This window comes from Cynara cardunculus (assembly GCF_001531365.2).
Source record: "Cynara cardunculus var. scolymus isolate 2C chromosome LG 11, CcrdV1, whole genome shotgun sequence".
Lineage (NCBI taxonomy): Eukaryota > Viridiplantae > Streptophyta > Magnoliopsida > Asterales > Asteraceae > Cynara > Cynara cardunculus.
In genome coordinates this window covers 7,583,402-7,596,322 of record NC_037538.1, presented here as the reverse complement: position 1 = coordinate 7,596,322, position 12,921 = coordinate 7,583,402, and the positions used below count along the sequence as shown (strand labels likewise).

At 34.8% G+C, this 12,921-nt stretch overlaps 1 protein-coding gene across 4 annotated transcripts; it reads right to left on the bottom strand.

Annotated features, from left to right (window-relative positions):
* Nucleotides 1-207: 207 nt before the first annotated feature.
* Nucleotides 208-12,096, bottom strand: LOC112521401 (ubiquitin carboxyl-terminal hydrolase 24-like). Of its 4 annotated transcripts, none has more exons than XM_025130237.1 (8): nucleotides 12,061-12,096; nucleotides 11,778-11,893; nucleotides 9,429-10,088; nucleotides 9,118-9,305; nucleotides 7,787-8,043; nucleotides 6,221-6,366; nucleotides 1,602-1,778; nucleotides 208-741 (listed from the first exon to the last, which is right to left on the bottom strand). In XM_025130237.1, the coding sequence occupies exons 2-8, from the start codon at nucleotides 11,790-11,792 to the stop codon at nucleotides 553-555; spliced, it is 1,632 nt and encodes a 543-aa protein (XP_024986005.1). In that variant the 5' UTR covers nucleotides 11,793-11,893; nucleotides 12,061-12,096; the 3' UTR covers nucleotides 208-552. The 4 variants fall into 4 exon arrangements, with proteins under 4 accessions (XP_024986005.1, XP_024986006.1, XP_024986008.1 ...); XM_025130238.1 differs by lacking the exon at nucleotides 12,061-12,096 and having other exon boundaries at nucleotides 9,429-9,773; nucleotides 9,909-10,088; nucleotides 11,778-11,965; XM_025130240.1 differs by lacking the exon at nucleotides 12,061-12,096 and having other exon boundaries at nucleotides 9,429-9,494; nucleotides 9,909-10,088; nucleotides 11,778-11,965.
* Between the last annotated feature and the right edge of the window lie 825 nt (nucleotides 12,097-12,921).

The following is a 12,921-nucleotide window of genomic DNA, read 5'->3' as shown; positions in this document are numbered from 1 at the left end:
AAATGCATTTCCTCCTACCAAAATAGATGGAATAAAAATAAGAAAGATGAGACATAATTAATAAATTACTAAATTACCCTTGTCAAATTAGATCCCAAAAACCTTCACAATTCTTTCATCCATTTTACCTCATTCTCACGTATCCAGTTCTATCCATTCCAATCGTATTACGTTTGTATACCAAACACACCCTTAACATCAAAGACAAAAGCACAAAAACAGATTTCAAATGCATCAAACTTCAATCCAAAATATGCTTCATTACATACTAACCCAACTAAAGAACCAACAAATAATTCAGTTTGATGAACCAAGATCATCCTCTGTAAATGGAGATCACATATCATAAATAAACTCTGCCTTTTGTTCCTATGAGGCCGCCATACACAAGATTTCCCAGAAAAACAGTTCCCGAGTATTTTTTAGTAATGGTAACAAAATATAAATCGACATATTACCATAAGCTTTCGAAACAGAAAAATGCAGTAACATGTCTTCTTCTACTACATGGTACACTTGTGTAGAATGAAAAATGGGAGGGAGCATAAAAACCTACAGCTGCTTGTAGAAGAGGACATAAGCTTGGTCATGAAGTACCTTGGTGGTAGGAATAGCGATAACTGAGGCGTCGTCATAATGCAGCCACTTGCCGCTAGGATGCAGGATATCGGCAGTGTAATGACCCTTTGAAGGCTCCCTCCCATGATGAGTTATTGTTGCCACAAGCTCATACCTACGACCCTGTATATGATTATCTTTTGTAAGAACATTAGATGTAATCCTTTTTCTCATGTATGTGTTTTTTCCCGTCAGCCGTTAAATAAATGCTATAACTTTTTGGGGATTTTTTAAAATAAATTCATATTGCTCACTTGGCTAAGCGTTGATCCAAAATTACCTTGTTGATAGCATTGATTTCTGTCCATGTGTGTAAGGATATGTGGAATCTCTTCCAAAAGAGCCCTTAAGGAGCGAAAGAAGGTTCCAATATATATAGAGGAAAAATGATTCTAGTCTAATCAATATGGGACTCCAACAGGTCATGCTAAATAAGAAATGTAGCTATTTTATAGATATTTTACTAATTGCCAAACACTTCCACTAGGTCATGCTAAATAAGAAATGTAGCTATTTCATATAAATACATATACATAGATGCATGATCATTTCAACCGAATGAATCGTACAAACTTACAAACTAGTTCTCATGATTTGTTTCACATGTGAAACAAGTGTGAAAATGCAGTAGTGTTTATTCAGGGTTGTGTCATATGTAGACGGCACTGAATGTTTCATATATGAAACAACACTATATAAATACTGCATTTTCACACGTGTTATTTCACATGTTGATTTGTAAGTTTGTGTGAATTATTGGGTTTGTAAAAGAAGGGGCCTCTCTCTCTCTCTCTCTCTCTCTCTATATATATATATATATATATAATTCCTTATATATGATGCAAGCTAAAGAGCACAATAAACAGTAAACACCCATAGGGCAGAATTATAAATCGAAAGGGATCCAAAAAAGTCATACCAGTAGCTTTTAGATCTGTTAGATTAAGAAACAGCTAGTAAAAAAGAACCAAGGATCATGATACCTCTGTTGATGGCGAAACAAGCAGCTCATGGTTAAGAATCAGCTCCAGAGGGAAGTAAACTGGCTTTAGTAATTTGGTGCTCCCTTGGCTTCCATAGCTAAAGCGCATCAAGTGCAATATTATAATCTCCGGAAGCTCTAATATCTTAACAGATTTGCTTGCACTAACTAACTCGGCCTGATCACAAGATGAAAACATTTCATTTAGAGTAGTGTCACCAACAACAGGACCACGGTAACAATCACTTTAGCTATAACTTTTGCAATCATGCGATGCCAACACAACCATGTTCAATATAGGTTTACAAGTCGATGGATTTTTTATAATAAAATTCAGTCATTTATTTTAATGGTAATGTCTGCCATATTAATATATGTTTAAGTTATGGTGAGAAGGGTAAAAAGGGATCTTCACCCTTGAATCAATCCTAATTGAAGATCAACAGTAATAAGATGCACAGAGATGCACCCACAATTCATGGGGTGGGGTGGGGTGGGATTAAAAGTGATCAAGGGTTCAAATCCCTTCTTACGCTTCTTATCTCAACTCCTATTCTCAAACGATCCTTCGTCATATGTCTAAAGAGTAAACGACCTAAAACAAAAAAACATGGGTGCCTAAAAAACCAAAAAGAACGTGGCTCAGGCATTTCTTTTCTCCACCATGAAAGCTTCCAATTGGCCTGCTATTTTAGATTCCCTTTGCATAATATATTTAGGAAAAGCATTTGCTACTTTTAAGAGCATTTGGGGTTTGCATGTATGCTTTTAAGCACCTTTTGAGAAGTAAACGGTGTTTGGTAAACGAAAAGCTGCATTTTATAATGGGTTAAAAGCCAGTATATGCCAAAATGAAGATGCAACAAGGGTGATGCTTCTACCTAAAAGCACCTTTCACCTTTTATTGCTTTAATTTTTTATGTAACTTTAAGAATCCATAACAGTGGGAGTCTGGTGCACAATATAGGCTATTCTACTTTATTAAAGAAAAATGTTAGAATGAAGATGACATTCTTAACTTAATGTTGAATGAAAGTTCTCGTGTGTACAATAATAATGCCTAATGACTACTTACAAAAAGTGTAAGTTAGAAAACAAGTTGAATTATTTTTGCTTCCATACAACCCTCAACCGGTCATCTCTCCACTCGCAGCTCTGACCAAACAAAGTATATGCAATTGTCAGCAAAGTTGTTTATAGACTCCTCAGTTTATCAAGTAAGATCAGTCAATCTGACATCTGTTATGCGGTGACATCAACAGGATATTAAAGAAATGGAAATAGGCAAAACAGAGATATCTTCCTCAAAAGCCATTGACCATCTATCTCTGGAAGTATTCAGCCTTGCAAGATTGGTCCTCGAAAGATTCATGAGTGAGCTGCCAGGAAATACCCAAATATGAACATCCATCAACATTCATATGGGTGTCTGATTCTTATGGGCTAACAGGAAAAATATAACATGTAAAACCTATTCTGGGGTGTGGAGGATACTTCTTATGAAATTAACAAAGTATTTGCAAGTTAACTGCTCCCCACTGCCTTACATGGTGTCTTTGAAATAACAAAGGGTACCCACTAGGAGACTCGCCCCACATATATTAATCCAGTCAAAATGATCAAAACATGTAGGGCTCTAACACAAATAAGGAGTTGGGCAGCAGCTAGGATACATTTGTTCATTTTTGCCTTATGATTTGTACGTGATCCATAAATCCCAAAGTCGCCTTTCATTTGATCAAATGAACTAATCATAGTTGGTAGAAGAAAGAGTGCAGTCCAGAACTATACCTTGTTAGGGTGCTAACTAAGAGCTGCTTTTCAGGCTGAGAAAGCCGACCTCAAACTAGTAGAGGACTAAGGATAGGCTAATAGTGTGAAACCAAAAGAATTATAAACTGTGAAATGTAAAAGCAAACGTAAAAAAGTGAATTCCCTAGGGTTGAAGGACATCGTGACCATGCACTCCTATATGAAGCCAACACCTCTACTTTAATCATGCAAATCTCTCGCTATTTCCTCCCATGTTAATCTTGTCCCCACCTCCAATTATGACATCAATTGGTAACTGGAGCAATCATCTAAGTTGGAGATGACCAAAACCCATGTTGCTCCAATCTTCTCTTTGTGTCATGATTCTGTCTTGCTGTCAGCCACACATCCACTCAACTGTTGTATACTACAATCTTGTGTACATGTTCCCTTTTGATAGCTCAATGTTCTGATACCACCATTCTTAGAACTTACCCCTGAGCTCAAGAACTTAAGATCGCACAAGACTCCCAACGCTGTCCAATTTCATCCACTTTGCAATAGCCATGACTAAAATGCTCATTGGTCTCGCCATCTTTTTTCCAAAAGCCAAAAGGTACCTTCAATGGTTACTTCACATCCGCATATGACTACATCTTTTGTTTAACATTGCTTAATCCCGTAGGGAGATCCAGCTTCCTATATCTCATGTTAATCTAAACCTTTCCATTCCAATGGTTATCCCGGACCTCCAACTCTGCATTAGAATATCGTCCACTCTAATCAATTAGCACAATATGATATCCAAGAAGTATATCCCATGGTACAGTATACCATTTTGTATGGCTCATAGCAACTCATCCATAACAGAAGGAAAAAAATATGCAATTTTATAGCAAGCAAAGCATCCGTCTAATCAACTTTTCATGCTTCCACACTCATTGCTACGTGTTCAGTGTTCTACACTCTTCAATAGCATTAAGAATGTTATAAGGATTTTCTTCTTCTAAATTCCCCAATATACCATTATCACCTATTTCAGCACCCTACCATTCTTTAGATTGAAAAACATGTGTTAATCCTTCTCATTCCCCCTAAGCCTCTCAATCAGTTGTCTACTAGAAAAGATACCTACATCGGTAATCTCTTTGGGAAAAATCTAACTTTATCTTCTGTCAACTCTTAACATATTTACGAAATACTCCTACACTTGAAAAAAATTAGGTCATCTTATTTGACTTGGTGCAAATTGGGAAGGCACAAACTAAACAAACTAAATTGCAAACCGCTGCATCAAATGCTACTCCTTATTGGTGCCAATAAAATCTACTCTCAACTTGTAACATTATACTGTTTGTTCAACTAATTTATAAATACAAAGTGTGTAAGCAAGAAAAAGAAAGTGATTTGTGCATATGCTAGTGATATGTTTCCATACTTTATACTTACCCCAATTCTCTTTTTCCAATGCCTCAAAAATGCATATGATAATAGCAATTATATTAGGTCAGTCTACTAGCTGTCCTTAAATAAAGCTGCCTGATCCCAGAAAGTGATCGTCAGTCAGCCATCTGTGGGAGATCGGACGTCATCCTCATAGTTCATGAGTTGTTTAAAGAGACACTCTAAGTAAGGCTGCCCTGTAGTATCTTATGATTCCTTCAACTAAAAAACTGTTGTGATAACTTGGTAGTTTTCTATTTCCCTCCTAAATTCTCTTTTGGCATGCGTAATCTCCTATGTACTCTAGTAAGAGCGACAAGCATAAAAAATAAACAGAGTGATGACAATGTGAATATTCAAGGGCCCTAGGGGTATGGACAGGCGAGCCCTACATCCCCTACTGCTGTCTCTTTGTTTTAGCCATGTAAGTTTCTCAAATATGCTCAACTAGGCAACATATTTCCAGTTATCAAGTTCCATTGGAAAACTAAGGAATCTAAGATTTCCCATTTCTTTGGTGGATCATTTCCCTTTTAAAGGTAAGGTTGACCAGTGTTCAAAAAGGCGACCATGGCATGCGTCATGGCGCACCATGGAGTAAGACGCGTCTCTGTCGTTACGAAACAGCCCATAGCATTTGTGTAAGGCGTGGCTAACGCTATAGCACCTTGAGACGCACCATGGCGCGAGTTTTTTACAAGACGTGATTTTTTTTTCAATTTTTTTTTATTATTTTCGTTAACTTTTGTGTTTTTAAACTTTTACCTTTAAATTTAATATTTTTAAAAACTTAGTTAATCGCATCGCTCACAGTTTCTTGGGTTCACACATGTCACGATTAAAACGAAGTTGTAAAACCCTTCCAAGTTCTATTTTGAAGATCTAATTACAAACTTTTTATATAATACTAATTAATTTATATTAATGGTAAAATTTTAATAGCATTATATTATTGAATAATAAATAGAAAACATATATGTATACATATAAAAATTATATACATGTCATACAAATTTGCCGCCTTATGTCACGGCTTAAAAAATGTCGCATCCTCGCCGTGGCGCTTAAGGCTTAAGGCCTGAGGTCGCTTGACACGCCTCACGCTGTTTTGAACCTTGATGCTGACTCACTTAAGCAACTTCCCCATAAGGCTTTATATATATTTTTTTCCTGCTTGCTTGAATCCTTCTCGAACTCTTTAAATATCCACTAAGCTGGGAATTCAGTCATGTACTCATACATGCATAAAAGGGTGAAGTCCGTTTTGTAGAGGTACATGAAGAACTTAACTAAGGTCCTGTTCAACTATAACACATATGGCATACTAACTAACCAAATGGAAAACAAATACGATAGCCAAGTGATGCAAAAATGGAAGAATGAATCACAGTAAGACAAACATTGTACAAACTACAAGTATGGTACCTTTCCTGCTGATGATGCCCGGTACCCTTCAAGTGTTTCTGGTGCAGAAAAAAGATGAAGTGCATCCTCTATTGTACGGACAGGCTCTGGACATATATTAAGGTGGAGCAGAAGAAATGGTTGTATAGTAGCTGAGGCTTTGTTACCTATTTAGATTTATAATATAACATGTTATACTGGAAGAAACAAAATTTGCCTTACAAAGAAGGAAAAGAACAGCCAAAAGAAAGATGATGAGAAAATCCTGAACATAACTGTAAAACTGATTTCCATATTATGCAGAAGTAATGGAAAGTATGGACGTACGAATAAATGACTCATATGTGAATCGTTGGTAAAAGGAAACTTGGTTCCCATATGCATCTTCAAATGGATTTTTTCAGGTTTAGCAATGATGCACATATGAATCTTTAATTCATACGTTCTCAAAACCTTTTTGCCATTCTTATTTGAACCTTCACCTGTATATCTATACACATACATACATATATATTATATAGTAAGCCTGTGATGCTCTCAGAGAATACCCCAAAGAGAGAAAGAGAAGAAAGAAACAAATTTTCTCTAATATCCAACATTCGGACATGGAACATAAAAATTCAAAAGGAGAAAGAAATTGTGGTTTTTAGACCTCTATTTAGAAAGAATAAGACACCTACACCAATAAGAACTGCAGCAGTAACCGCTGTCAACTTGCACAGGAACACTAGCAGGAGGAACATGCTGAACTTTACACAAAATATGGCCCTAGACTAATTTTTAATGTGGTTACTATCATGAGAATCGTCTTCAGTACTTCCACTATTCTTCATGTCATAGATAAGTAGTACTTTGTTGCCAGAAGATATCAAGTACACCCCGTAAGAAGTATAGGTGAACTTGATAATTAATTTACTTTAATAGTGCAGTTCCTATCTTTTAAGTTATAATCCTCTAAATCTGAATAAACAGGCTTTGTTTTATCATATTTTCTCTTTTTATTTGGATTATTTTGAGACTGAAACTGAATGCAGTACAGAACTGCACACTGCTATATAAATGTTTTCAGGCATATAAAAGGTGCAAGACCTTTATTCTGCAGTGTTATATTGAAATAACATAAACCAAGTTAGCTATGTTAGAATACACACTTTGCAAATTGAACTAGTTTTGAATTCGAACTCAAATAGTGCTCTAGATGCAAATTGGGCCTAGCAAGCATATCTTGAGTTAAAAATGAGCATGCTAGCTAAATCATATCCTAAGTTTGAACCGAATACAAGCAATATTTGTATCCAATTGGCATGAACTCAAGTATCTTACTTTTCAGCTCAATTTGACTTGTTTACACTCACATAGACATATACAGGCTCAGAATCCTTGTTTATAAGATACAGCAAAAATCTAGATAGTTATTCAGCAAGTGCACAGCGCCTTCTCTTGTTCTAGCAACAAAATATGCACACATGCATATGAACATATGTATGCATATATAAGCACTTAAAAACAATAAAAAAAATGACATTTATCTAAAATTCATGCCCAGAAATAAAAACAAAGACAAAGGATGCAACAAAACTGACTTACCTCTTGCCTTCACAACACTTCGCAATTGGCCTCCAAAAATCTCACTTAATTTTGACGGAATAAAACTCTGTGTTCTTGTAATTGCAGTTTTGTTCCTCGGCCCAACCGTCTCCCAACTATCACCATCTTCGTCACTCACCGACGAAACCAATGAAACTTTCCCCCCATTAACAATGGAAATTTCTCCTTCAAATCTAAGTAATTCATCATGCAATTGATGCATGACAAAACTTAGGAATTCTTGAGCATCCTCTTGCCTGAAATACTTCAACTCAGCACACGAGATGGCAAATTGGCAACATACAGAAAGCTTATTCACCAAGTAAATACACATGAAATTAAGAACTATAAATGCATATTTATAACATATGATAGAGAAACTATTCACACGAATATCCAAATGTAACCGTAAATAATAAAAGAGAAAATGCCACTAGCATATGCTCCCCTACAGTACAATTTACAAACCCATCTACATTATACCAGTATACCACTGTTCATAGTTCACTCGTTTTTTTCTTCTATTTTTGTTTTCTTTTTGACCTTCGTTTTTGCAAAGACATTCACCCATTTTGTTGTAATGTTCTCGGGAGTTCAGTGTCCACTAAAAATGTATAACATTCACGAAAAATACCAGTGAAACAACTTTAATCCCCCCTTCCCATACTTAAGGTACTAGAAATACCACAAAAATCGTTTTCAAACATGATAAAAGTTTTGGTGATGATCCAAGACCAAGAGAATCAAAGTTTCTGGTGTGGAAAACCTAATCAGCATTTTAACTACGATCTTTGTTTCCCTGAAGTCATCAATTCAATCTGAACTCAGAGCTTTCTTGCTGCGAGTAGGATGGTTATTTCTTTCCGAAATGAAAACACTTATTTGTGTGGACAACTAAAAGGGGAGGAGCACATGTATTTTGAGACAGAAGTAGATGCCCACTAGTTGGTGATTAAAGACGAAATTAGGTCAACTTGCTATCACAAAATTTTATAGAATAAAATCAATGAAGCATGTTGGAGATTATTTTGCTTGTGAATGCCACAAAAGAAGCATCAGAACTATGTTTTGTCTGCACTACCCACCTAGCTAAGGGAAAATCATGGTGTCTCAAGCTTCTAGAATCAAAACTAATCTGTATGTGATTGGCTGAATCAAAAGTAAAAGATTATTACAGAAAAGCCAAAGGAGGTAAATGGGTAAAAAGCAGGAAGAAAAATGAAAGTAGAAAAAGTTTCTAAGGTCTGAAATGTGCCAATGCAACAATAAATAAATAAAATGTTTTAGCTAAATATGCACCAAAGTAAGAATAATGCAACATAAACACAAACCTTGGTCTGCCCAAGAAGCTATTTGGCATGTCAGGGGAGAAATTGTTCAGAACAGATTCAAACATGACAGGTCGCAAAGGTTTCCCAGTTTCCAAAAGAATATCATCTTTTTTCTTTGAGTGCAGGTCAGATGGCATGTCAAAACCAGATATAAATTCAGCAAATGCACGTAAAGTTGGGTAGCCAATCTGAAAATGAGGAAAAACACAAAGTTGGTGAGCACAATTCCAATAATATACCACACACAAACACCTCTTACTTGTCCTTGAACTGCACCACAATCACAAGAATGAAGAAAATTGTAGTCTTACCTCGGGTATATTGCGCATTCTTAGCTCCTGCAAGAGACGTACAAAGGGAGAACAAGCAAGAAGAGCCTGAAGAGTTGCATTTAGAAAACACAAATTTCCTGAGTTGACTAAACCTCGAGGTAGTAACTCTGTTGCAGTTGTATACAGTCCATTTGATGCATTGAAAATATTATTTTTGGTATCTATCAAGTCCAGAGCTTCAAACGAACTGACAGGAGCTTCATTTCCTAGACTCGTAGATGATAGAGTCACAGATTCAGTGCCATAAGGCTGTAGTGACTGGTCTAGAGGTTCACCAACACTTCCGGGTACAAATGATAAAGGTAGTTCTGAACTTTTTCGTTCCTGTTCGCTTATACCCTTAGTAAAGGAAAGAGAACTTGAATCATGAATATTTCCATTTTTATGTACAACCGAGACAAGGCTTTGTGATGCTTTTGCTGTAGTATGAACAATTTCATCAGTGTTCCTTTTGTTTACCAGTTGTGATGTTTGATGTTTTTTGGCAATTTCTATCTCACTTGGTCTATTGTTGAAGATGCCCACAGATCTCAGAGTTGCAGAGTCCAGAGAACCAAACATAAATTCTACATCATTCTCTTTTGGGGAACTTTGCAGGGATTTAAGCTCATCCTCTGTAAATGATCCGAACACGAACACCTGACAGTGTTGAAAAATATATATGTATAATGGATAACAAGGGTAATTTACATAAGATAAACACAGGTTAAGAAATAGAGAAGTCCTAAAAACCAAAGGTTAAAATTCAAACTTTAGAAACACATAAGAACAAGGTCCCAGATCACCCTTGGACATTTGAAGAAGAACATGGATAGATGCCAATCTTGACCGTCTTACCTTATATCATCGCGCAGAAATACATTCATGAAATGCTTTTCAGTAACGTTGTCTATGCATTTATTAAATTATAATTATTTTGTTTAATATATACTGACTTGTTTAAAGCATCATGTACAAATAAGAAGTATAACCAAACAATGACAGATATATTAATCCTCCAAGTAAAAAGGAGTCATATCCCTCCGCAACCCCTCCCCCCTCCCCAAAAAAATGTATTCATTAAAATGAATGGAAACAAAATTACTTCCAGTACATGTGTTCAATCAGTTGGAATCTAGTAAAGTTTTTCGATGAGAAAACAGAAACATTTCAAAGTGGCTGCGTACTTGGAATCTGCAAAAATATTGTGAGTAACAAAACAATTTTAGAAAAATCCAAAAGCATTATGCCAATAATTCTGTAGAATGATTTTTAGTAGATCCAAAATATTGTTATTTGAACAACTGAACCAAATTACTTAAAATTATGAGAGGAATGGTTATCTAATTTGTCAAAAATATGTTACGCTGAAGTTACAATCAATAAGAACAGCATGCAAGGAGCACTGAACTTGAGGACAAATGCTGGAAACATTATTAGAAATGTAGACAAGCATAAAATTTTTGCACTCTGGGAGACCTACAAGTCCATTTCCAGATTGAAAGAAAGATAATAGTACCTGTCTTACAAAAGCAAAGATAGAACCTACTTTTGTTTCAGTGGGGCTAATTTCCAAAAGTCAGGAGTGACAAGACTTCAAGAGAAGGTTGGTAACTAACTTTATCAACAATAGAAACATATAGGGGATGAAGTTTTGATGGATCCATACCAATTTTGCAATAGGAAAGAACTCAGTTTGTAGAATGAATTATTTGAAACTTACTAGGTTCCAAACAAATCAAAGTGTAGCCTTTTTCACATCCCCCCTTCCGGAATAGAGTTAGGGTTTGTTTGTTAGCAGCTTAATGAGCCTAATATGACTCACAGACTATCCGGTCATCTATACATGATTGTTTGGTAGTGGCTTAATGACATAGAAAGTGGCTTATTCAATAAGATTCCAGGGGAAAGTTTTATGCAGAAAGCTTAAGTTTTTTTTCCAAGCCTGTCCATCCCAATTGAAAAGGCAGACTCCATCCATCCATGAGGAAACCCTCCCCTACAGACAAATTAATCCACAATGATAGCTTTATTCACACAGGACTTCAAAGAAAACCAACCATGTAGCCTCTTAGACGTAGACGACTATCCTTGTCCTTTAAAAATGACTACGAACTTAATGATCAAAATTCACTTCGTTGTACGAAGTCGATTTTTTTGGGTCGAACGGAGTAACACTTTATAATCGTAGAACTTAAACCTAAAAACCCAACATTTTCATCGTTCAAGGAATTCTACAAGTTCAGTACAAAAACACCAACAACAACAGTAATTGAGAGTGATATTACAACAAATTAGAGCTAATCACATAAAAAATCCATATAGACAGAAAGAAGAAAAGGAATTTACGTTGTGGTCAGTCATCTTGAGGAGATAAGAACGGAAGAAAGCTCAAGGAGAAGCTGGAGAAGTGGTGACCATGATGAGGAACAGAAGACTGCCGTTGTGCGGATGAACTACTGGCACTACGAGCACGAAGATGATGGAGCAGAACAGCAATGGAAGACATATGAATGTAAGGGCAAAATATAAATAAATTTCTGCGCAATGGGATTATTGTAATTATATATGTGTATGTATATGCGAGACTGAAATGATGATGATGGTGGAGAATTAGGGTTTTTGTCTCTACCTGTAATTTTTTTGATGTTGAACGATTGGAAAGAGAAAAAGGGGCAAGTTGCTGGGAATGGCCAAAGAGAAATTGATATTGAGGGTTAAATATTGGAGTATTTTGCTTTCATTTGTGTGAAATTTGTACAAATATACATCTTTTTAATATTGGCTGTATTGTTTATATCCAAAGTTCATAAAAATATATCTAAGATAACAATTATAAATAATTTTATGTAAATATAATTTATTAAAACTTTATTTTTAAATTTACGTAATTAATTGATAATAAAATAATCAAATACGGGATAAACATTTATTTTAAATATAAAAAATTTAAAATATAATTAAGATAATCATTAAGTTCTAACATAATGTTTAATAATAATATTTATAAAAAATTATATTATTAAACCAAAAATAATTTATACTATATTATAAAGCATTTGACAAAAACTCTTAAAAAATATTTTTTATGCATGAAATACTGTTTATTGATGCATATTACTTAAAATTTAATATTATAAGTAATTTTACGTAAATACAACTTATTAATGCTTCATTTTTAAATTCATGTAACTAACTGCTGATAAACATAATCAAATACAAAATAAGCATCCATTTTAAGTTACCGCTTTCTTAAAACCACATAAAATCGTATTATATTGATATAGACAAATAATAAAAACTAAATATCAAAATCGAGATTTATCTCGTCGTATTGCACGAGTACCCTTCTAATTATTATTTAATATATTTAGTTCTTGGAAGAAAAAATTATATATAATAATTCTATAAATATTTTTGTTAATTACATAAAAGTTAAAGTTATATTTATTTTATTTCATATATAATAAATATTTGATAAATATTTTAATAA

What these genes read in the sequence shown, in the direction of transcription:
- LOC112521401 (XM_025130237.1), bottom strand. An exon ending in AGCTTCTTGGGCAGACCAAG is followed by an intron (nt 8,044 to 9,117) that starts GTTTGTGTTTAT and finishes GAAGTATTTCAG; the next exon opens with GCAAGAGGATGCTCAAGAAT. An exon ending in GGGCATCATCAGCAGGAAAG is followed by an intron (nt 1,779 to 6,220) that starts GTACCATACTTG and finishes TCTTGTGATCAG; the next exon opens with GCCGAGTTAGTTAGTGCAAG.